General features: G+C 38.3%; 1 protein-coding gene across 1 annotated transcript in view; it reads left to right on the top strand.

Annotated features, from left to right (window-relative positions):
* The window catches only part of LOC100765403 (protein prenyltransferase alpha subunit repeat-containing protein 1), a 40,030-nt gene extending 20,485 nt beyond the window's left edge, over positions 1 to 19,545 (top strand). The window contains exons 4-7 of the mRNA XM_027406511.1: positions 670 to 774; positions 2,438 to 2,651; positions 7,417 to 7,706; positions 10,303 to 19,545. Of these exons, the coding sequence (XP_027262312.1) occupies positions 670 to 774; positions 2,438 to 2,651; positions 7,417 to 7,706; positions 10,303 to 10,645 (952 nt within the window). The 3' untranslated portion in view covers positions 10,646 to 19,545. The remainder of the gene's footprint in view (positions 1 to 669; positions 775 to 2,437; positions 2,652 to 7,416; positions 7,707 to 10,302) is intronic.
* The last annotated feature ends 7,262 nt before the right edge of the window (positions 19,546 to 26,807 follow it).

Genomic DNA, 26,807 nt, shown 5'->3' with positions numbered 1-26,807 from the left:
AAATCAACTCAGGGAGGAAAGGGTTTATTTCAGCTTAGAAGTCTGGGGTCACACTCCATCCCTGAGGGAAATCAGGGCAAGAACTCAAAGAAGGAACCTGGAGGCAGGAACTGAAGCAGAAGAAATGGAAGAACACTGCTTACTGACCTGCTTCCTATGGCTTGCTCAGCCCACGTTTCTTTATAACTCAGGCCAACAGTAGCACAGCCCACAGTAGGCAGGCCCTCCCATATCAATCATTAGTCAAGAAAAAGCCTCCACAGACGTGTCCATGGGCCAATTTTATGGTGGCATAAAGATCCTAGCTATCTTTTGCCAAGTTGACAAAAAACTAACCAGTATAGCAACTGTTTTTAAACTGTAATGTTTAAAAATGGGGATTTGCATATGGTGATGCACAGCCCCAAGCCCAACAATCCCAGTCCTCCCCTCCCCAGTAGGAAGACTACAGACACCTGCTGTGGTGCCTACTTTTTAATGTGGTTTCTGGGGGTCAAACTCAAGCTCCCATGCTTACACAGCAAGCACTTTCCTGACTGAATTGTTTCCTCCCCCTCTCTTTTTTTTTGTTCATTCTTTAATAATTCTTGGTGATTCACCATGGGATTTTTATTAAAAGCAACATGCTTGAATTGAAAATTAACACTTTTTTTTTTCTTCTTGTTACAGGAAAGAGCTCATCCTTTCTGGCACTTTAAGTCCAATTAAGGATCTACATCTGGGAAAATTGGCCTTAACTAAGTTTCCTAAGAGTCCAGAGACATGGATTCACAGGTGTGATTTGATAAGTAGTTTTATATCTCTGTTCAGTATTCAAGATCACAGCTTATGAAACACTGTTATGTGTTCATTCAGAATTTGAATTCTAAAGTCACATAACTTACAGTTCAGTCTAAGAATAATCCCTTGCTACCTCAGTGTCCATGGTAGCAAGTCCTTCCAAGTTTGAGTTTTCACATTCATAAAACGTGAACAATAATTATACTTGTCTCATAGAATTCATGGTTGAGCTGATCTATGCAAGCCCTACTACCGTGCATTAAACAGAGTAGTTGATCAAGAAGGTTGACTATTTTTAACTCATCTGTGGCAACTTTGGAAATTGCATTTAGATACTTAACTATAATACCTGGGTTTGTATTCCTAGTGAATTTGGTGGTCTGATGGTTGTGATGATTAAAAATTTAAATTTTAAAGGAAGCTAAAGGTAACAGGTGTTTGGTGTATGGGCTAAGTAAAAAGCTATTAAAACCTTAATGCAAAGACCATTTTTAGGGTGAGAACCTGAGACAGCCAGAATACAAGTAGGACTCTGAAAATTCTTGTTGGAAAGCATGCTTTTCTGAGAGCTCATGTACCTCTTCTCACCTGACTAAAATGCAGTGGTGTAGCCTGCTGTCATGGTGTCATGGAGAAGTTACTCTCAGAAATTTGCCCTAATTATGCCTCTAACATTTCTCATTCATGAACATTGTTGGGTTCTTAGGCATAACCATAACCTTGCCTTTGGCTAGCATTGTAAGTTGACTGTAGCAAACCACAGTCAGTTGTATTTTCTTCTTACCAGAAATTGGCATGGTTTGCTCCAGAAAGCCATGTGCTAGCATTGGGCGGAGGGTGGGGTTGATGCCAGAAGGAAACTATTAAATAAATATGTATCTCAGTTATTGGGGATCTGTAATTTAAAAACAAAGGTGTTGTATTATAAAACTTCATTGTTTAAAAATAAAATGAATTTTCTTACTCATTTTTCTGTACCTTTGGATTGGAAATTTTTTAGTCTGATAGTGTGTCCACAAAAAAAAAATATGAACTGTTTAGAAACCTTTTCTGTTGCATTTGATTTAAATGTATGCAAATTATACATGGACAAAAGGAGAATCTGTGATTGAGGTCATTTTACACCTTGATGCTTCAATGTCTTTTATTTCCTCCTACAATTTATGCTATAATATCAAATGTTTGCTTAATGGAAGCTATCAAAATGAAGCTTTTTGCTTGTAGACAGGTTCGGGTGAGGCATGCACATAAAATTGAAGGCATGAGTCTGCTCCCTCCTGCCAGAGTCCTCAGTCAGCCCTGCGCCCAGCCCACCACACACAAGCACATAGACTGGCTCCCTTTGTACTCCCTGGCCACGTACAGTTTGGAAGTTGTCATTTTGGAGCTGCTGACCTTCTCTTTTTAAGAGATTTTAAAGTTTTAGCGAAGTTTCTCTTTCCTGTTTGTCATATTTATGCCCCTTCTGGCTGATGTTACTAAGTTGAATTGTATTCCAGAGCATAGTAGCAGCAGCCCCCTCGGCATCCCCATACCTGAACCTCTAGACAACTATTATTTTCCATCTCTCTACATGGAAACTAAGAATAAGGGAACTGGGTTATTTTGCTCTCTCACTTGTGTTCTTCCTTCCTCTTCCCTGATGCCATGTTAACAGGCGCTGGGTGCTGCAGCAGTTAAGTCAGGAAACTTCCTTGCCTTCTTCTGTGGCCAAAGGAAACTTAGGACCAGTTCCTGAAGAGAGGACACAGCGACTAATACAGGAAGAGATGGAAGTCTGCAGTGAGGCAGCAGGAAGATATCCCAGCAACTATAATGCCTGGTCCCATCGCATCTGGGTTTTACAGAATGTGGCCAAGCTGGATCTCAAGGTAAGGCTGTTACTCTTTCTCCATGGCTAAAACTGCCTACCCATCCTTTAAATCTCTGTAGTAGTTTATCCTGGAAAGTAATGCCCCAGCAGCCCCAGAGGATCAAGACAGTTGTGGTTTCCAGAGAAAGCCTCATAATTACAAAAGGGTTTGCATTCCCCACAGGTGCAGCTTGGGACATTGGTAAAGGAAATACATTTGTAGACCAAAGGCATGCAGAACCAAATAGGAAGAGTCAGTACAACTCATTAAGATTATTAAACTACTTAGAATTAAAATTATTCATGGTGATCTCTGGACACATGTCAGTGAGCTGAACCAACAGGCATTCTTTATACCCTTTGCTCTCAGATAGGAAAGGAGAGAGCAGGGACAGACTTGGCAGAGCCTGTAACCTTGGGATTCCTGAGGCCCCTGCAGACCTATGACATCTCAATGATGGTGGGATCTACGTATAAGTTCTTTTACATAGGTTCAGTGTGGCTCTCACCATCTGTCTTTTACAAAGGTTCAGTGTGGCTCTCACCGACTATCTTTGACCTTTTTCTTTAGTTTGGGGAAGGGAGGTTTCCAGAGTATTTTGAGACTTAGACTCCCACAGTTGGATCAGTTGGAGTACTTAGTTCTCATCCAACAGAGTGGTAGCCCAATAGCCTCATGTTCCCTTTTCTGTTACAAAACCATCTCCATTTTTCCTTTGTTGTTTATGGCGTTAGAATAACATGACAATATATGGTGCTGTTCTAAAAACTCCCCAGGGTTGGGGCAATTAAAAGAGGTGAAGTTGAAGGTCAGCATGCCCCAGATGTGATTTAAATTCACAGAGAGCTCCCTGTAGCTGTGACTGACACACCATCAATGTCCTCTCTGCCTTCCCCGTTCCCCTTTCCTCCCTGTGTCCTAGCCAGAAGTCTTCCAGGGTAAATGTAGTTGTCATTTACAAGGGAATTTAAGCCAACCCTTATAGAAGAGTAGACCTTTCCATTTCTGTTCATATGTCTGTGAGTTTCAGGCGGGAAGTACCAGGAGTCGGCAGAGCAGAGGCTTAGAGTCACATCAGCCTGAATTCATATTTGACCTCTACAAGGAAAGTAATTCCTTGAGATTTTATTGTTAAAATAAGGACTCTACTGTCTGTCTTGAGGTTAGTCTGAGAATGGCCTGAGTTGCTGTGATGAGAGTACTGGTGAGAGAGTTTCTTTCATACAGATTTCTTTCTCTGTCCTTTCAGCAATAAAAAGGTTAGGTAAAATGAGCAGCTAGTGAGCTTGATTGGCTCAGTGAAGTTTTATTCATGAGAAATACTTTAGTACTGTCATGTCATTCCTAGCTGATGTGCTGGGTACTGGGATGGGAGTTAAGATCTTGATCTTAAGCCGGGTGGTAGTGGCACATGCCTTTAATCCCGGCACTCAGGAGGCAGAGGCAGGCAGATCTCTGTGAGTTCGAGACCAGCCTGGTCTATAAGAGCTAGTTCCACTGTCTTAGTTAGGGTTGGGTTTATTTCATCTTATAGCTCAGGTCACACTATCACTAAGTGAAGTCAGGCAGGAACTCAGGCAGAAACCTGGAAGCAGGAACTGAAGCAGAGGCCATGGAGGAACACTGCTGATTGGCTTGCTTTCTCCTCATAGCTTACTCAGTGTGTTTATTTGTAACATACAGGACCACCTGCCTTCCATGGGATGGCCTCTCCCACATCAATCAGTAATCAAGACAAGTACCACACTTGTCTACAGGCCAGTCTCATAGAGGAATTTTCTGAAGTAAGATTCATTCTTCGTAAATGAGTTAATTTTGTATCATGTTGGGAAAACCTAACCAGGACTTGTATAACCAGGGGGAAAGGTTATTAAAAATGTATATGACTGTTGGCATGTGTGTTTTCAGTATTTCGTTTTGAGCCAGTCAACCCCTCTGTCCCATAGCCCTGTGGCTATGTTTACTTATTCACATTTTTACATGGAAGTTGGAAGAGAATAAGGGCACTTAAGGTACATTCTAAAAAAGCTTCATTTTGTCAGTACCTGACACTTAAGCCATTCCTTTGTGTTTTTAAAGTCACTTAAAAGTAATTGTTGTCCTTGTTTTTAAATCATTGCCTATATAGCTTTTATTCTAGTTTTTGTTTGTTTGTTTGTTGTTTTTTAAGGAAAATACCTAAAATAAGAAAATGCTCTGAAGTTCCTTGTTTCTTCTCTGACTTGATATGCATTCTTACAAACAGAGTAAAGAAGAGTAGGGTTTTTGGTTTTTTGTTTTTTTTTTTTTTTCTTTAAAAAAGTCTTAATCTGGGCACACTCACGCACATGTGTGAATGTAGAGGCCAAAGGATGAATTGGGGAGGTCTTTCAGTTGCTTTGCTCCACCACCCCAACTGCCTCCCCTCCCCTTCTCTCCCCCTTCCCTCTCTCCTCTCTCTCCCCCTGTCCTCCCGTGTTGTTTTCATGTGAGTGGACAGGTAAGCATGCCTGTGTGCACCAGAGCAAGCAGTCAAATGCCTTCTTCTCTTGCTCTTTATCTTAGTGCCCGGCTACAGGATCTGTCACTGTACCAGAAACTCACCATTCTGTCTAGCTGGCTGGCCAGTGAGTTCTTGGTATCTCCCTGCTTCTGATCCCCAGTGCTGGAGGTCCAGGCATGCGCAGCCATGCCTGGCTTTCTCCATGGGCACTGGGAACTTTGACCGTGGAGGCATGTATTCAGCCCCCACCTTTTTGAGATACAGTCTCTCACTGTACCTGGAGCTTACTGAAGTGGCTAGACTAACCAATAAACCTCAGAGATCGCCCCCTCTCTGCCTCCCTAACACAGGATTGCAGATGTGTGCTCCCCACCCCATGCCTAGCTTTTTTCTGTGAGTGCTAGAGATCTGTACTCAGGTCTCCATGCTTGTGTGGCAAGCACTTCACCAACTGAGCCATCTCCCCAGCCCCTTTAATATTATTTTTAAAATAATTAAATTGGTTTTATTGAAAAACTTTCACCTATGTGTTGCTTTTGTCGTAAAGTTAAATAGTAAATTAAAGTTTTTTTAAAGTAGAGTAATATCTGGTCAGAAATATTCCAAAGGTTTTCCATGTTGTTACATACATTCAGTTTAGATAGCTGCGGTATTGCCAGTCCATATTGAGAAGCCAGACTGGCTTCTATAGATGACTAACTGCCCTACAGACAGTGGGCAGAGTCATAATAATAATAGTAATAATAGCAGCCTTAAAATGATGTTTTTCAGATACAGACTCAAGTAGAAATGGCTCTGGGTTTGTTCACCCGATAGCTTTGTAAATAAATGTAGCGGTAGTGATTGAACCCCTTAGAAGTTAAGGGTCCAGCCCTCAAGGGGCTGATGCAGAAGGAGCATGAGTTCTAGGCATGTCTGGACTACATCACCAGACCCTGTCTCAGAGAAAGTGAAATAAATATTAAAAAAAAAATTAAAGGAGATGTGAAAACATATAAATGATATACTTTGCCCATCCAGGCTAGTAATCTTAGTCCTGCCTTCTTTAAATTTTTCATTCATTGATGCTAGTGAGCAGAAGACAATGGACACACCAACTAAGGATGAATAAATATCCTATGCCAATTTGTTGTTACATTAAAAATAAAACATCTTTACAATTTAATGATAATGAAGACACACACAGCAGTTCTTTATGTGAAAATGTACAAGTACTGGAGGTTCAGAAAGGGAAGCTTTCTTCTGAAAAAGGCAAGCTTTCTTCTGAAAAATGGAAAGTCTGTGAGACTTTTCTCGGTACAGGAAAAGCGTTTGCTGGACTCTTTGAAGCAGGTAGAGGTCATTTGATCTACATTGTTCTCTGCTCACAAGTGTGTGGTCTTTTCTTTAGCTTGCCTGGAAACCCTCTACAGAAGCCAGGCATGTTGACTCTCACTTGTCCTCCCACCACTTAGGAAGCTGAAGCAGGAGCATCACTGCTAGTCTGAGGCCGGTCTGGGCTACATAGTGAGTTCCAGGAAGTCCAAGCTACAGAGTGAAACTCTGTCTCATAACTAAACAAAACCCCAACAACTCCCCTAATGGAACATGTCAGGTTTGTGATGGCATGTTTCATGATCAGCTGTCCAAATAATCCTGCTTCACAAATGTTAGAACCTTTAGCATTCCTTTTGAAATTCATTAGTTTGAAATAGGTTTTAAATACTTTAGAACCTAATTGGATCTCATCCACTTATTACTGTCAGTTTGAGACAAAGAGTGACAATTGTGAACCCCTGTAAAATCCTAGTTTTTGTGCATCATAGTTTATGCTTAGCCCTTACGATTAAGAAGTAGAAACAAACTGCAGTCTCTGCCTTTACATCATTCATTGTGAAAAGCAGGTGGGGTCTCTTACTGAAAGTATAGTGCATATTCTTACAAGTAGAATATAAGTATTGAATATAATAAGAATCAAAATCGCCTGAATTTATGTTGTGTATTTTCTCATCGGCAATAGTATTACTTGTAAATAAATACCCCAAAATTCTTTAATTTCGAATTTGTTGGCCATTCACAGTGTGGTTAGGTGAAGGGAAATCATGACAAGTTCTTAAAGTCTGTAATAAAAAAAAAAAAAAAAAAAACTTTCTCCCTTTGTAAGGGACTAGGGAAGCTGGCATGCGTTCAGCTTCTAAGAGGGCATCATGCGGGACTTTGTATACAAGAGACTGGTGACAGGGAATCAGAGACAGCACAGGTGACAATGGAGAAAGCAAGCCTTTGTAATGCGCTTCTCACTTCCCATTTTCTTCCTACAAGATCCTTCTTGATGAGCTGTCTTCTACTAAACACTGGGCGTCCATGCATGTTTCAGACCACAGTGGATTTCACTATCGCCAGTTTCTGTTAAAGTCTTTGATTAGCCAGACTGCAATGGACGCTTCTGTACTGCAGCACAACTCTTTGAAAAATGAGCCAAAAGATGAAGAAGCAACAGCTACAACAGAGGAACCAAGGATAAATCTTACCCAGCTCCTAGAAGAAGAAGTGGAATTCTGCACAGATCTTATTAATTCCTATCCAGGACATGAAACCCTTTGGTGTCATAGGTAAGAGAAGAGAAAAATCCATGTCCTATGATTAACTGGCTGTGTCCTTATGAGACTGCAGAGCCTGTTGTATCTGACGTCTGTCTGAGAATGTAAATATTCCGTCTGGTTTTGTGACTGAGGAAGGGCTTTTGTCCATCATCACCATTGTCAATGTTAATATGAAGTGTCTCACACACCTTTGCCTGTGGTTTTAGGTTCACCCTTAAGAACACAACAGAGTGACTTGTGTTACTTCCAAAATAGTATAAAAACAAAACAAAACATGCAGATGTGTCATGACCCTTTGGAGATCCTGAGAATTAGCATATCAGGGATGGAATGTTGCCAGGTGTTTTAAGAAAAGTAAAGCCTTCCAGATCATTTTGATGTAGTCAGGATTGAGACTAATAACTAGACCATGGATATCAGGTAAGCTTTATCTTTTCCCTTCTCTAATGGCCTGCACATTAATTATCCTAACTATAATAACAATCAGAAAGGCCATCAATCACCCCATCCACCCACCACTCCCCAGGCAGGATAGGGCCCTCAACGGGGGGCTCTGTTGTCCACCAAATCTTCCTGTGCTGGGCCTGGGCCCTTCCCCATGTGTCCAGGGCCAGAGTGTAACCCTTCACGTGGGATAGGCTCTCAAAGTCCCTTCTTACACCAGGGAAAAATACTAATCCACTACCAGAGGCTCCCTGGAGTGCTGAGGCCTCCTTATTGACATCCATGTTCAGAGGTCTGGATCAGTCTTGTACTGGCCTCCCAGACAGCATCTGGGGTCGATGTGCTCTCCCTTGTTCAGGCCAACTGTTCCTGTGGGTTTCTCCAACCTGGTTCAGACCCCTTGGCTCTTCATTCCTCCCTCTCTTCAACTAAATTCCAGATTTCAGCTCAGTGTATATCTGTGGATGTCTGTCTCTGCTTCCATCAGCCACTGGATGAGGGCTCTAGGATGGCATAAAGAGTAGTCATCAATCTCATTTTAGGGGAAGGGCTTTTAGGTTATCCTCTCCACCATTGCCTGGATTGTCAGATCGTGTCATCCTTGTAGGTCTCTGGAGATCTCCCTAGTTCCGGATCTCTTCTCGGACCTATAGTGGCTCCCTCTAATATGGTATCTCTCATCCTGCTCTCTCTCCTCTATTCTTCCCCCAACTGAATATTTCTGCTCCTCCATGGCCATCAATTTTATTAACCTGGGTTTTGAGTGCATTTAATATTATAAGCTTCATGCTGAAATAAAGTCCAGGTAAGTTTACACTTTGCTTCATTTATTTTGGATATTTATATATTTGGAAGTATCTCCATCTTTATAAGTCCGAATTCTACTTCAGGCCACAGGATTCAGTCTATAAACAAAAGACTTGTCTGTGCTAGGCAAGGATAATGCCTTTAAAATCTCTATTTCCTGAGTTACCGAGTCCCCACCCCTCTCTCCAGTCTAGTCATTCTCATGGACTGCTTAGCTGGCCTGTTAGCTGTAATCCACACTAAGTATACTCAGGAAGAAGGCAGACATTATCTTTCCTTTTTTAGAACCTTCATGAGTAGACAGTGATGTTTTCTCTTCACAGCAAGGCCTTCTTAAGAAAGACAGAACATGCGGCTGTTGTGTTAGTGACTTTGTTGCTCTTTTGACCTCCTTATCACAGTAGCAAGGAGGAGACTTAAAACATTGATGTTAAGGCCTTAGCACTTGAATGAGCAATGACATATTACAACTTAGAACCTCATATGTCACAGTTTGTGTAGCAGATGTGTGCACCATGAAAACTGTTTGGGGATTATGCAGAGCAGTTTTCATTTTAATAAGCAATTCTAGGTGATAGCTGCTATTAGGTTGAAAACAGGAGTGGCATTTTTTTATGTGCTTTGCTCAGAGCCTAACATACCTCTGTGGAACACTGATATGGAAGACTACAGTGGAGGTTTAGGAGAAAGCGTAAATAAGACCAACTGCCACAGGTGTGCTCTTCAGATTTTAAAAGACTAGGGACTGGTGGGATGGCTCAGTGAGTAAAGGCATTTGCCAACTAGCCTGATGGCATGAATTCCATCCCCAAACTTGGAGCATAGAACTTGGTGGAAAGAGAGAATTGACTTCTGTACCCGTACATAACACACACACACACACACACACACACACACACACACACACACACACACACACAGATGCAATAAAAGTGTCTTCAGAAGACTAGATAGAGACTATGAGCTATGCTTCTAGTCTGGAGGAACTGTTTAGTGTACCTTGTTTCTGAATTACTTCTAAGATTCTAAATGAAGGTGGTATTTTCTTTTATATAATTATTTATGGAGAATACTGAGCTTTGACTGTTTGTAATTCATGTTAGAATTAGAACAAACTCACTGTGATCTGAGTAAATCTTTACTGAAAAGTCTTTAGAGCTCTACTGTTTTCTCACAACCAGTAGTAAGAGTTGAAACCCTGAGCTTTCAAGTTACTTTTCTTCTTCCCCGAGACAGCTCTGGGTTATGAACTGGGTATGAGCTAATACTGTGTATTTTTAAATTATCAGCTTCTTTTGCCTGGAAATGTTGACTTTTGTGCTGATGTTATGTCTTCCACCCCTCCCCGTCACAGGCGGCATGCTTTCTACCTTCAACATCACTTAAATGGCAAGTGTCCTCCCAACGTGACGCACCTGTCACCTGCAGACTGCTCTGGCGGCACTTTGAATGACTTGCACCTGATTCCAGCAAGCCCCCAACTGTCTCAGGCAATGGAAGTGGATGGACTGAATGACTCCAGCAAACAAGGCTATTCCCAGGAAACCAAGCGCTTGAAGCGGACCCCACCTCCAGACCCTGTAGGCCTAGAGATGGAGCACAGGTTTATTGATCAAGTGCTATCCACTTGTCGGAATGTAGAGCAAGCCAGGTATGCCAATGCATACAGGAAATGGCTGGTGACTTTGAGTCAGTAAGAGGGGTGGATTCATCCTAAGAAATTCCCCTTTTAGTGCAATATTGCTTTCCTTTCTCAATGCCATAGTTGCATGAACTGACTGGCTAACTATGTATTCTTCATCTATAGCTTAAGAAACCTTTCATTTTATTTATTTTGTTATGAGCCGGCATTCCTTTGGGTACAAAATAATTGTACAGTTCCTTCTTGCTAAGCAGTTAGTCTTAATTTTTTTTTCCTGTTTGATTCCATGCCCTTTATATTTCCATATTTGTCTTCTCATTTGGTTCTTGAGATTGGTTCACACACCTTTACTCACCTCAGTTCAGTTGCTACATAAACGGTTTCTTTAAAGATTGAAATTTTAAGTTGCAGTTCAGCTTAAGAATATTAATACATGTGCAGAAGGTCTTGACCTAATTGCAATTTTAAGATTAAAATGGCTAGATAGATGGATATGTGAAAATGTAAGCCACTTCTTTCTCAAGCTTGTTCTCCAGTTACTGACTAAGAGAACCAAAGCCAGGAGTGTTAGAATTTATATAGAAAAAAAAAAAAAATGCTTCCAATGTAATCTATTTTTTAAATGATGATTTAAAAGAAACTAAACTAATTTAAGAGTTTATGTAATTGTAGTACTGGAAAATTATTTTTATTACTAGTTTTGATAGATTATTTTTACCTCATATTTGGTATATGCCAAAACAGTAAGTCAGCCCTTATAAAATAAATTCTTTTTTAAAAAACCCAGAAATGCCATTTTTAGTTATTACTACTGTTTTCATTCTAAAATCACTCATAAAAAGTGGGAGAAATATACATAGAAATGTAGTCCTATGAAGCTTTTTTTAAAAAAAAAAAAAATTTAAGTTACTGAGCTTATACTAGATAAACTGCAAAGTTTTTGTGTCAAGTGGCTAGTCAGAATTTACTGGCAAAATCCAGGGAGGAAGACTAGTTTTCAGCATTAGTTCAATTTTTACTTTTAAAATCAAACAAAACACTTTGATACTAAATTCATCAGGGATAAGTACCAAAGTCCACATTATAGCTATATCTCAATGACAAGGGCTGTTTTCCAGGATGGTGAAGCGGGGTGGGAATGGGTTGAGTACCGTCTCTGTTTCTCTTACTGCATCCACCCCTTCGGATGAGCTGTGATTTCTCTGTGTGCTTCCCTTCTCGATATCTTACCAGTCCATTCCGTACTTTTCATCACTCAGTGGTCCATGTCTTTTTCTTGTGTGTCTACCCACTTCTCCCCGCACTGGGAGGCCCACAAAACCCATTATCTATCTTATGTCAGTGAATTTAATACCTATATATATAAACACAGGAAGTATGAGTAAGAGGTGCCCTTCTCCTGTTCCCTTTTAATGGTTGTCTTGGTTAGGGTTTCTGTTGCTATGTTGAAACACTATGAATAAAAGCGACTAGGAGAGGGAAGAGTTCACCTGTACTTCCAGGTAGCAAATAGTACATCCCTGAAAGAATTCAGGGCAATAACTCAAGCAGGACAGGAACCTATAGGTGGGAGCTGATGCAGAGGCCATGGAGGAGTGCTGCTTACTGACTTGCTCTCCATGGCTTGCTTATTTGGCTTTCTTATAGCACCCAGGACCGCCAGCCCATGGAATGGCACCATTCACACTGATCTGGACCCTCTCCCATCAATCACTAATTTAAAAAAATCCCCTGTAGGGTTGTTTACAGCCCAGTCTTATGGAGACATTTTCTCAATTGAGGCTCTCTCCTCAGATGACTCTATCTTGTGTCAAATTGACATAAAACTAAGCCAGCACAATGGTGGAAGCTGTTTCTTTTCCTGTATATGTACAAAATGTAAGCATTGATTACAGAAATAAGCACCGCCGTCGTGTTTTGCATGTTCTCCTTTTTCATACTTGGTCATCTATAGTGTAGGTAGAGGGAGGAAGGAAAAGCAAACCACTCCAGTCTGACTCTATTAAAAACTTGCACTTGAGTTTGGCACACTTCATTAAGAGAAAAAATAATAAAATTTAACTAGGGCATCATGGTCTTGTTGGGTGGCAGACTGCTAAGCTGAGTGAAACACTTAGAGAACTAGAAAAAGTTTCTACTGGCCCCAGTACTTAGATCTTTCTCTCTTGGAGCCAAATTATTTGTACTGTTTTATTGTATTTAGATAATAAAACACTCAACATTGTGAACATAATTCCATAGCCTTCTATATACAGAGCATTTTGAATCATCGAATACCTCAAGTTCTACCTGGATCTCTATAGGAAAACCGTTACATTATGTTTAGCGCCTCTGAGATTAAGTAGAAATGAAACAGCAGTTTCTGCTGCCAAATCCTGTCTTCACTCACTATTACCTGTTTTCCCAGCATCCCTTTTAGTTCCTCAAGTAATAGGGCTTATATTTGATGTAGTATGTCAGGACACGCGCATAGGATATGCTGTACGAACATCAGATAAAATTTTATAGTGTTCTATGCCTTTTTATATCTCCTGCTCAGCATCTTGGTCATCTTTGGTGTTAGCGGCCTTCTTATGTCTTCTAAGGCTCAGCCCACCTTTTCCTGAAGCCATGGAGTCCATATACCATGGTTTCTTCCTAGTAAAGTAGCAAGTAAGTAGGAAAAATGCAGATATCTAAAAGATCCTTTTTGTGTGTGGCTTTTGTATGCTACGTTATTTCTGAAATAAGCATTTTCAAGAGTTCATTCACAGGACTTAGGATTTCCCCTGTTTGTTTTCCCTAAGTGTTTGGCATTTACCCTCTCTAGCAAGCTACTGTGTCTTTGACCAAATGAAATAATGCAGTAGAAAGAATATATATGTAACTGAGGGGCTTATTTAGTCATAGTCTTCTGTACCTATGTTGTTTTAAAAAAGAAAAGATAGTTTAGACTGGCACTTTGCATTTGATCTTTACTGGGAAACTAGTAGGCCATTATAGCATCCCATTGGGTGCTAAACTACTGACTCACAAAAGTGGTAAGATCTGTGGCTTTTACCATAACTTCGCCCTAAAATCTGTGTGTTTTGGTAATTGTATTTCCAGGATATATCATATGCCTTGCACATTATAAGGACTTAATAACTATTTATTAAGTTAGCTAATTCACTCTTTGAAGATGGGAAAGATTCATCATTATGATAGAGTAATGATCAAGAAGTTAATGAGTTATAAGTGAGTGATGTGGGCTAGCTTCCTTAATATTTAAGTGAGATTTAGATTTAGTGTCTTCATTACCTTGTTTAGACTTGTTAACTCTCAGCCGTGAGATGGAGCTCCAGAATTCTCTTAGCTGTTCGTTTGTCTGCACTAAAACCTCTCAGAGTCAATAAGATCCACTTGATAAGAATATTGTTTCCTTTCACTAGATGATGTTGAAGAGCAAATCTTGCATACATTTGAGCAGCTGAGGTGATGCTTAGATTTAGAGACTTGTTGATCTGTATTTGTTCATGAGTCATCCCAATTCCCAACTTGAACTGTGGACCTTTTAGGTATTCCTTGAACCTGTGTGAGAGATTTTCTTTTAAGCCTAAGGATTTTATACCTATTACTCTCCCCTGTTACTTCTATAGAAGCTCTGGGCCCAGACATTTCTTAATCTAGTGGCACAGTTCTAACTTAAGCTAAATGCTTCATTAATTCTTCTCCCTTTGTTTTTGCTGGTGCTGAGAATCAGACTCAGATTAAGTCAGTCATAGAATTAAATGTGTACAGATTATCACCAAAAGCCACTTAGTGTTTCAAATAAGGGCTATGTAACATGCAATGTAGAAGCAAGCTTTTGAGTTTATATGCAGCAGTCTGCAGAAAGCTTGTGTGTGTAGTAGACATTGTCATTTAGCTAATGTTCAGATAGTCTCAGTTCATGCTGGCTGTGTGTGTGTAGAACTTGCTACAAATTGTCAGTCTTGCAGTTTTCTCTTACACAGCTCAGGTGGTGTCTGACATGGGCCAAATGTAACTTAGGCATGGAGCCACCACCATATAGGCATCTCAGTTGGCTCCCTAAATTAGGGACAATTCAGCAGTAAAATGAATTATTCTCTTTTTTTCCAAAAAGCTTCTTGGGTTTACTTTTATTTTGCTATTAGAAAAAATGTACTTTAAATTTTTTAAATGCTTTATTCTAAAAGTTTTGACCATTGTGTAAACCATATCTTTTGTCTCCAATAAAACTGCAAGCTCTAGCACTATGTGTGCTCCCCACCCCCGACACACGTGGTCTGTAGTGAGCACCTGTCTATTGAAGCATGTGGAGTACCAGACAACTTCAACAAACTCAGTCTTATAGAAACAGTGAGCAAGGAAAAGCCTCCCAAGAATTCCACATAGTGTCTGTCACACAGTGTCTTATCTAAAATAACTATACTATGTTAACTTGAGTGCCTTTCTTACTTCGATGTGAGGTACAAGATTATCTTATACTGAACTCTTGTGTTTAGCTAGTAAACAGGAAAGAAACTTTGTCAGACAGCTCACTATGATGCAATGAGATACTGACTCAAACAGGATCTTGTGATTTCTATTTCATTAATTGGCAATTTTTGAGTGCCCTACCAAGAATACCAAGACTTGGATAATTGGCAATTTTTGAGTGCCCTACCAAGAATACCAAGACTTGGATTTGTCCTTTCCTTTTGACAACTAATGTTTAGTGTTTTGGAGGCATCATAATTACAAGGCAGTGTGTGCACAATTAAAGACACACAAAAGCTGTGCAGCCTGTCCTCAAAGGAGAGCAGACACCCAGCGCACCTTACAGAACAGGTGGTTGTCCCAAGTGACCCTTTGCCTTATTCAGAAGACTTCCCTCCCACCCAAATTCAGCCATGGGGTAGGATAGTTACAAGGGGAAAAGTAGGTCTTGCTAATACCAAAAGAAAAGTGGTAAATACTAAAATGAAATTTCAAATTTTATGTATTTCTATATGGAAGGGGAGGGGAGGGCCATCATATTTAATAATAGCAAGTAATTTTTCTTTATAGTAAAAATTCCAAAGTACGTTACAGAGAATTCTTGAATAATATATCTCTAATTATGTTGTATTCATAATTGATGCAGTAACCAATGTATCTTGTATGGATTTTGGGTGGGAGGGGAATTCTCAGGCTCTCAACTTTAACTTTTTTACCCTCTCAGACCATCCCTGTTACCACAGAACAACCAGAGACTGTTCACTTACAAATACAGAGCAGTTCAATTGATCTGCTGGTGAAACAGTGTGCTTGAAAGGGTATTAACTATATATGTGGTTTGTGCTTCCTGAACAACAGCATGAGCCAGAAAGCTAACCCTGACATTTATTAGTCCGTTGTTGTTCCTCAGGGTGTAGAAGATTTCATCAATTTAGAACAAAATTTTATATTGTTGCCAAAAAGAAAAAGCAAAGTATGCCAAGTACATTGCTAGCTATTGAACATAAATATGCAAAATCTAATACATACTATCTTGCTGCTTGTCCTGTAGTTGTGTTGTGAATGTTATAAATGTCGCCCATGAAGAGGATTTCTGTGTTATAGTTTTATTTTGGGGAAGTGGAGAAAATTATATTCTGTTTCAGTTGACATTCTCAGCCTTTAAAAATCATAGTGAGGTAAATAATTACTGTTGTTTTGCAAATTGACAGCTGTTTTGCCTCGTAAGGCTTCTTTTTTCTCTGCAAGTGTAAGATGCAAGACCCAGACAAGTTCAGAAATCACATAATGCCTTGCATGCTGTGGAAAACAAGTCAGAACTGATAGATACTGGAGAAGGATATTAACATATCTCTCTCATTGTTGTCCACATTCTTAGTTTTGGGTGTATTATACTATTTTGTATGAAAAATACATTCTGGGGCTGGAGAGATGACTCAGAGGTTAAGAGCACTGGTGGCTCTTCCAGAGGATCTGGGTTCAATTCCCTGCACCCACATGGCAGCTTACAACTGTCTGTAACCCTAGTTCCAGGGGATCTGACACACAGACATACATGCAGGCAAGCCATCAATGCACATTAAAAAAAAGAATAATGTAAGAAAAATACATTCTCAAGTTTAAATATACAAGGCAAGACCATGTAATATCGCAAGCAGAGTTGAGATTCTTTTTAGGTATCTGAATGTATGTGTGTTCACATACATCTAAAAAGATCGACATACATGATTTTTTCTTTTTCTACAAAAGATTTTATCCCTGAATTTTTAGTTTTATATTTTCTCAAAGTTTTCTTATTTAAAGTGATTTTCTTGACTGACAGCTTCCTCCAGCAAAGTTGGAAACTGACCTAAATGTCCACTTGCCTTATTAAATATTTGTAAGAACTGTTTATTAGGGGTTTGGTGATTTATAAACCATGTTATTCTGCTTTCTTCCATCTCTTTAAGCAATCAGCCTTCATTTCACCTTCCTCAAAGCACTGTGTAGCATACAACAATATCTGTTCATGTTTATAAAGTGATAGATAATACATATGAGGTTTTTTTTTTTTTTTTTTTTATGTGCCATGGGGAAGTATACTAATGTCAACTCACAGGTCACTCCCCTGGAATTATTCATTTCTTCCTGCATCCAGTGTCTGGTATCTGGAGCAGTCAGCTTTTTGTTGGTTTAGGAAGTGGTATAGGTGGAGTGCAGATATGAAGTACTTAGTCAGCTATTGCTTTAACATCAAACTAACAGCTCTCACCAAGGAGACCATTGCCATCTCTTCACTGAAGACTATATTTGTAGAGTGTTGTGTTGGACACTGAAAATGTTATTACATGACATGAATTATTACACTTGTTTGTTTAGGCAGCAGTTAGAAACGTAATAAAAATATTGTTTAATAGAACCATGGTATGAAGATAGGAGTTATGAAAAATTTAAGCAATAGCTTGTTATGCAAGACACAGTTAATAAATGTCTTTAAATATTGGCAGCTGAATGCTTAAAAGAGCTGCGGCCGTCTTGGGTAGCCCGCATGTGTATTAGAATATCCAGCACTTTCTGGCAGAGACTCTTGATTTCACCCCAATTCTCAGTTGCTCTCTGGTGCCGTAAAAGTGATGATGATAAAATAGGAAGTTGGGCTCGGTGACTTCATATAATTTTCTCAGAATATGTTTGACGTGAGGATGAAAAAAATTTATCAATGATATTGTAGTCTGAGTACCTTTTCTGAGATTTGAACAGTTTTGAAATATACATTCCTACCTGAACTGTGAGGAAGCGTGTGTGTAGTGCAAGTATAAATGGCTTTGCCTTCCAGTGAGCCTGCTGATGCATGATCGTGTCACTGGCTGTAGTCAGCTCTATTTTTGGTGTATTTTGTTCTAGGAGAGTAATGGAGTGTACACTAGACTAGATCACATTACTGTTTGTGAGCTGGAAACAAATAAAAGATGAGGTGTTATAAGTACCCCCAAATATTTATATACTGTTACAAAAACAAAGAGAAGGACTATTTCTGAACTCGGGGTTTTGTATGCTAGTTAATGGTTTATTTTAACACTATAAAACTGAGGAGCTTTCACTGAAGAGAAAGATCTCAGATACTATACTCTGCTATTAGAAGTTGCCATCTGTGTTAAGTTTGCATCGCTAGTAGATTTTCCAAAAAGAGTGTTCAGTAGGCTGCAGTTAACATCAGACGCGTTACCATGTTTCATGGTGCACCATCATATCCCGGGCATTAAGTATTAGTTAGGCTAGCTAGCTTTCCTGGAGACTCTGTCTTCACTGATAGTACTTACCTGCTGTAACAGTCTGTATTGAAGTTCCTTTAGCTCTACGTATAGCAATCCACAGTTTTAAAAGGATTAAATCTCTTGTGAATTCTTTACAGTTACAATGTGTATCCTGGAAGGGAATAAGAATAAATTTTTGTAAAAAGGTATGTGCAAAGTACACTTGTGATATTTTGGGATTTAGTATCCCGGACTGATTAAATTATGCTAAATTCTAAGGTTATCACTTGGACTTTTGGCTAAGATTAAATGTAAATTCTAAGAGTAACATAATCATGTATTGTTTATGGCTGTGGTATTCAATGGAAATGTAGTGTGAGCCGAAAAAGAATTATAATTTTCTAGTAGCAATGTTTAAGAAGTGTAATTAACTTTAATAATATATCTTATTTAACTTAATCTATTAAAATACTATTTCAACATGTAATCAACATAACACAATTAAGGCGCTACCTGTCTCCTTTTTTTCTCTTTATCTTAGTCTTCAGAGTTGAGAGTGGTCTGCACTCACTCACTGTCCCTCCACTCTGGCCGTGTGTCCTGTCCTCAGGCGCCACGTGTGGCTAGGTGCTGCTGCCTCAGGAGCGCAGATTTACAGGGTACAAAGTGTGAACCTGTTTAAATTTGGAGGTGACAAGTAGACATGAAATTTCAGTACTTTATGGATTATTTAGATTATTTAGAAAGATATCTAATAGAGTTTTCCTTCATTTTAATTTAAATTTGCTCTAGAAATTGGATTGACCTGATCCAGTTTGCCAAGCATTATTTGAAGAGGAGGAAATCCTGTGCCATGTAAAATACCATATGTACTGTTATACAGTACTGATGGTGCAATAACAACAGAGTTTTCAGTTTTCACTAAAGTCTATCCTGTTTCCTCAAAATAATAGCCTAATTTGCATGCTTACTGTATATCTGTACCTATTTGTTTTCTATTATTCTTGTTATATAATGATGTATATTAACCAGCAGCCCTAGGATTCTAATCTATGCAGCCATCTTCCAGAACATAATGATGTACCTATTAAATTATGATAAATGGCAGAGAAATAAGATGAACCATTTCCTTTCCCATTAGATTTGTTTTTTAACATGGAGCCATGTACCAAACCAGCTGTATATTATTGTATTTCTGTAGACTATGGAAATGGTGTTGTCTTTGCTGATGTCTAAGTAAACTTTACCTCTCCTAAAACAAGTGCTACGTGTGATTTATCTCCATGTTTGGTAAACTTCACAGCATCCATCAGCCAAGACGTCCAGTTGAACTGCTTTGATAGTGTTAGGTGGGTGAAGTATGGTCTAAATGAAACTAGTAACTGATTATCTAATACATACAAAGAATAGAACATTAAAAAAAATTAAACTTAGAGAAATTGCATAGTTGACTTTAAAATATATTAACAGTGATAGATTGACATAGGAAAGTTATTATATCCATATATATTTTATGTATTCAAATGAAGGAAGGTATAAAGTGACATATTACTAGTGTTACACCCTGTCTTGTCTCTGGATGCTGTAAGCCAGAAATTACTTACACTTGATGAAGAATCCTATAGATGTACCCAGAAGTTTCTGTTCCAGTCCCACGGCTATTTAGTCCCAAATAAACACACAGAGACTTATATTAATTATGAACTGTTTGGCCAATGGCTCGGACTTCTTATTGGCTAGCTCTCTCTTAATTATTAACCCATTTCTATTAATCTATATTTCCACGTGGTCTTGGCTTACTGGAAAATGCCCAGGCATCCTATCAGTAGCTACACAGTGTTTCTCCCAAGACTCACTTTCTGCATTCTCTTAGTCTGGTAGCCCCACCTATACTTCCTGCCTGGCTACATCCTGCCTGTCCATTGGCCAAAAACAGCTTTATTCATCAACCAATAAGAGAAACATACATTCACAACATCAAGTAAATATTTTTACTCAGATTTTAAATATTTTAGAAGGGTATTTTGTGGAGAAGGGCTTTGTTAACAGCAAAGGTTATGTTAATAAGGATATACTATTAATTGTCTATGCAAATTTTATATAGGAAACAGGCTGTAGAGGTTTTTGGTTTTAGGTCCCCCCCCCCATCATTCCAAAGAGATATAAATTACTTAAAAATTCAAGGTGTTTGTTGTAACTAATATGACAGGGAAGTAACTTATTAAAAGGGAGTCAATGTAGACTAATAGACTGTGTGAATACAACAAAGTTGGTATTATAAAGGTGTTTCTCTGGAATCTCATACTGTTTAACAGCATGATTCTCCAAATGCAAGATTAGCTCTAGTAACAGATTTGGCTGGCACACTGGACAGCTAAGTTAATATGTGGGTCCTTTGCCATTGGCCTGCACTTAGCAGACACCATTTTCCTCATGCTGTAATTTCAGAGTTTACTTTTGGCTCTGTGCTATTTTAAAAAGAAAAACAAGTGCTTGTTTAAAAAGACATAAGTGGCATAGCACCTTTCCCCTAGGCGCCCCTTCCCAAATGGCCAAGCTTGGTCATTAGCTTTAAGCAAGTGTTCTTGCATGAGAGACACCCTATATCGTGTATTGTGTTTAAGGATAGCAGAATTGAGTGGCTACTTGCCCCTCTTCTAAGCTTTAGAAGAAGGCATGATCAGCATGTGTTCCTCCACAGAAAGATTCTTGAGTGATATTAGCTTCCAGGATAGAATCTACATGTTTAGTATAAAAATACCCAGAATCACAAAAGGCTTTCATGATATCCTATTCCTCTTAGAGTAATTACACATACTGAAAGATCTACCTCCTGTCTCAGAAGCTCACAGGCTGTCTGTCATGTTTTGGTGTTTTGTTAAGTTGCTAGTGATCTCAACAGACACAATTTTGAAAGAATATTAGAGGGCCATTAAATAAAAGGGGTTGGTAAAACATCAATCACCCATATGTTTTATTTTCAAGTAAATTTTATAATTTCACCATCTACTTAGGTCCCTTAGAGTAATCTCCAGTTCTCTGAAGACATCTGATTTTTATCCTTATTTGATAAAAGCCCTCATTAATTCAGTGATGCCATGTGGGGGGGGGGGAATAAAAGCATTCTGTATGGCACTTACCAGAGTAGGATATCACAAAAACCAACATCAGGTTGAGTAAATTGCTCTCGTTCTATAAACCCACAAAAATATAAGAATGCATAGTTGCATGGAAAGTATCTCACAATTTAATTTTTGGAGTAAATTATAAAGCTGCATATAAAGTAAGACCCTAATTTTTAAAACAAATTTAAAAATTTTATTTCCACTCATTATAGAACTAACTTGGTGAACAAGACTAAAATAATTGGGGTAGGTGAGTTGTTTTTTTAAAGTAAGTAGGAAATCCTACTTAAACCACAACACTGATGGAAAAAGTTTTCAAAGTGGCATAAGAAAAAGGATTATACAAAAAAATAATTGAACAGCAACATTGAAATTATCAATGTGGTCAAAGATAATGAAATTGATAATGTAGAATTATTTTTAAAAAGTTAAGGACTATAGGTAAATACATACTTGCACACATGTATACACAATTCTATTCATGTAAAGCCTTAAAATAGATGCTGACATTTAAGAAGAGGGCAAGGAGAAATGGGGGGCTGGAAAGGTGGGTTGATGGCTGAGAACTCAGTGAGCTTGATTCCCAGGGTAGGGCAATCACAGCCACCTGTAACTCCAGCCCCACAGAGTCCATGCACTCAAGTGCACATGGCCTATAGCCTTACACACAGGAGTGTAATTAGAAATAAAATTAAAAATTCCTGAAGCTAGTGGAACCCTGATCAAGACCAGAACAAGATGAACACAGAGGTTTCTGGCTGGGGTTTGTTTCCTGTGTGTGCACTGAAAACATCTTCAATATAACCATAAATAGTAATGGATATTCATAAAAAGATACAGGAGAGCAGACTAGATTAGATTAGAAAACAGAATTTTGTTGTAGCTATTGTTAAAACATAAACCAAGTTTCAACAAATCTAAGAAACAGAAGTAACATTCTTAATTCTCTCAGACCACAGATATCAATTAAAAAATAAAGTACACAAACTCATTGAGACTAAACAACAAATAACTGAATGATAATTGAGTTAAGGAAGAAAAAGAAAAATTTAAAATTCCTAGAATTGAATGGTAAAGTCCAACATACTCAAATCTGTGGGACACAATGACAGCAGTCCCAAGAAGGGAGATTATAACGCGAAGTGCCTGCCTAAAAACTTGGAAAGATCTCAAATTTAATGACTTAATGATGTGCCTGAAGACCTTGGAAAAACAAAACTAAACCACCACCACCCCAAACAGGAGACAGGAATAGACAATCATCATCAGAACTGAAGTCAATGGACAGAAATGAAAGAAACAATGCAAGGAATCTGTGAAATGGAGAGTTGGTTCTATAAAAAGATTAGCAAGACCGACAAAAGTTCAGCTAAACTAACCAAAAGAAAGAGAAGACCCAAGTAAATTAAATTATAGATGAAAAATGAGACATTACAACAGACAGAAAATTTAGAGAACCCTAAGGACATGCTTTAAAATTTGTATTCTAATACCGTTAAATCTAGATGAGACGGATGAACTTTTAGAAATATATTACCAAAGTTTAACTAAAATGATGTAAATCATAATAACCAAGCACTAATGAAAATAATCTCAAAACTAATTTAAAAAAAAAAAAAACCCTAGGGTCTGATAGATACAGCACAAAGTCCCATCAGACCTTCAAGAGCTAACACCAATACTCCCAAAACAATTCTGTGAAAAGGGAAAGGAAGAAATGCTTCCAATTTTTTTTCAATAAAGCCTCAATACTAAAACCAGATAAAGACACTACAAAAAAAGAGTTATAAACCAATTTCCCTGATGAAAATAGACACACAAAAATCTCAATGAATACTGCAAAGTGAATTCAGGAACAAATCCAAAAGATAATCCACCAGAATCAAGTCAGCTTCATTTCAGACATGTATGGTTGGTTTAGCATATAAAAATCAATAAATCAATAAGCATAATCCACCACATTAACCACATGGTCATTCTCACTAGACCGGGGAAAGGTTTTTGAGTCCAACATCTGTAAATGGAGGTGGAGCTTTTCAGTCCTGACTACCTGGTCCCAGATAATCACAATAAGCTTATATTAATTATATAATGTTCAGCCTGTAGCTCAGGCTTATTACTAATTAGCTCTTACAACTTAAATTAACCCATTTCTATTAATCTACATTTTGTCACATGGCTCATGGCTTTACCTGTCCTCTAGCACATCTTGTCCCTTTGGCAACTGGCTCACATCTCCCAACTCCACCCTTCCTCTCCTTATTTTTAGTTTGGCTTTCCCGCTTAGCCTTATTCAGCGTTGCTATAGGCCAAATCAGCTTTGTTATTAACCAATGAGTGTAAATCATATTCACAGCATACAAAAGAATTATCACACAACAAACATCCCTTCATGATAAAAGCTCTGGAGACTCTAGAGATACAGGGGACATATCTCAACATAACATAGGCAATATACAAGAAACTGAATCAGAAACAAGGTAAGGACACCCACTCACTCCTATTCAATATTGTGCTTGGAGTCTTAGAGCAGTAAGACAAAAGAAGCCATAAATGGAAATACAAATAGGAAAGTAAGAAGTCAAAGTATATCCAAGAAATATGATTCTACAAATACATTCAGCAAAGTATCAAGATACAAAATACACAAAACTCAGTAGTTTTCCTATACACCAACATAAACATATCTAGAAAAAAATCAGAGAAAGGGTCATATTCACAATAACCTCAAAAAAATATATCTTGGGATAAATAGAACTAAGGAATTGAAAAGCTTGCATAATGAAAACTGTAGTACACTACAGAAATTGAGGAAGACACCAGAACATGGAAAGACCTCCCACAATCATAGATAGGATTGATAATGTGAAAACAGCTATTCTACCACAAGCAACCTACAGATTCCATGCAATTTCCATCAAAATTCCAACATAATTCTTCACAGAAACTGAAAAAATAATCTCAAAATTCATATGGAAACACAAAGAACCAGGACATCCAAAACAACCCTGTAGTGATACATTATTTATGACTTATTAAAGCTTGCCTAAGGATTCAGAAAGCAAAGTCAGCCACAAACTATAGAAGTCAGACACACACCTTTAGTCCAACATCTAGAAGCTAGGAGGTGGTTGGTGTTACACATCTTTAATCCAAGGACTCAGGGTTACGAGATAGATCTCTATGAGTTCAAGCCTGCTCAGGGATACATGAGATGGAATCAGTCTAAAACAATAACAGATCACATGCCTTTAATCCCTGCACTAGAGGGGAATAAAAGATAGAAGCATTGTCAGTATTCAGTAGGAGGCATTCATTCTCCAGCAACATTGAAAATAGGAGCATTCAGTCTCCAGTCATGCTGAGGAGAGCTGGTGGGTCAGCCCCTTCAGCCTGAGGTAGAGGTATGAAGCTAGTGGCAGCTGCTTTGCTTTTCTGATCATCAGCTAGAAGTTTGAACCCCAATATCAGTCTCTGGCTCTTTTATTTTTCATGTTACACAACCCTGAATAATGAAAGCACTGCCAAACTTAAAACTATTCCCAATTTCAAGTTATATTACAGAGCTATAGTAATAAAAACAGCTTGGTCCTAACATACACATCAAACAATGGAATAGAATAGAGGACTCAGGTATAAGCCCACACACCTACAGTCACCAGTTTTTCTTTTTTGACAAAGAAGCCAAAAATGAACATTGGAAAAAAGGCATAATTTGTCTTCAATGAATTATGCTGGTCAAACTGGATGTCTACATCTAGTGAGACTAGATCTTTATCTCTAACCCTGGACAAAACAACTATGTAAGAATCAAGGACCTCAATGTAAGACCTGGTTGTCTAAATCTGACAAAACAGAGAGTAGGATATTCTTCAAATTATATGGACAGGGGAGAATTTTCTGAATAGGACCCCAGTAAGACAGGCACTAAAACCAATGATGGACAAAAGAGGCCTCATGAAACCAAAAATCTCCTGTACAGCAAAGATCTCCATCATTTGAGTGAAGAGGCAACTTACAGAATGGAATAAACTTTTCTACCAGCTGTACATATGAAAAAGAGATGATGTCTAGAATATACAAAGATAAAAGGAATAGGAAAAGAAATAATTTAGTTAATAATGGGATCGTGTAATTAAACAGAGTTCTCAAAAGAAGAAATTCAAATGGCCAAGAAAATAAAATGCCTTTAAAATATCCAGCTTTGTTAGGCATCAGGAATCCACAAACTAAAGCTACTTTAGATTTTACCCTACTTCAGTCAGAATGGCTAAGAATTTGTAAAAAAGACAAACGTTGGCATGGATGTGGGGATAGAACATTAATTAATTGTTGGTGGAATTGCAAACTGGTGCAGCCACTGTCAAAATCTATATGAAGGTTCCTAGAAAAGCTAGAGAAAGATCTACCATATGATCCAATGAAGCCACTCTTGGGCATATACCCTACTACTGATATACTGGCTCATCCATGTTCATTGCTGCTCTATTCACAATAGCATGGAAATGAAAACAGCCTGCATGTCTATCAATTAATGAATGTATAATGAAAATGTGTTGTTTTACACAATGGAATATTATTTGACTCAAGAAGAAACCCAGTCTTTAGTTGAGGAAGAAAGCCAGTCTTTAAAGAAATACATGATTCACTACAATTTCTTCATGGTAATTTTTAGTTTTGTTTTTTAATGACTGTCTCCATGTAAGAATAATTAATAATTATTATAAAAATTTTGAGTGCTACAACTATATAGTGAAGAAAGTGACTACCATATTAGCTGATATATGACTCCAATTTTTGCATGCATAATATTTTAAAAATAGCAATGGGATCAAGTCTGGGGAAATAGCTCAGTGGGAAAAGGGCTTATCTTCCAATGCAAATAAGGATACACACACACACACACACACACACACACACGATGGTGGTGGTGGTGATGACGATGATGATGGAATTAATTTAGACATCCAGTTTTTCTACTTGAGTTTTTAACAGTATATTGTAATCTATTTTCATTGTAAGAATACATCTGTGTTAATTATTTATAGTATTCCTGTTTGGTATATTATAGTTTGTTTAACCAAATTTCTATTGCTAGCCATTTGTGTTACCAACTCCTCATTGTCATCAATACTATATGGAATATTTTGCTTGTGCCCTTGAATACTTGTGTAACAAACCTAAAATGTCTGAATTTTTTCAAAATGCATACTGCTGTTACCTGACTTTGCCTCCTCCCTGGGGATGCAATTGGGGTGTTACTGAGCAGGCTTATGTGTTGTTTATAAAGACAACTATTCCATAATGAGATCCTCCACCTGGATCCTTATATCCTCAGCAATGTGAGGGGTTATCAAGTTTCATTTTGTTTGGACCAACGTAAAACACAATACTGTAT

Source organism: Cricetulus griseus, chromosome 3 (genome assembly GCF_003668045.3).
Source record: "Cricetulus griseus strain 17A/GY chromosome 3, alternate assembly CriGri-PICRH-1.0, whole genome shotgun sequence".
NCBI classification, from domain to species: Eukaryota; Metazoa; Chordata; class Mammalia; order Rodentia; family Cricetidae; genus Cricetulus; species Cricetulus griseus.
Note: the sequence above shows the minus strand (reverse complement) of the source record. Positions and strands in the feature narration are given on the sequence as shown.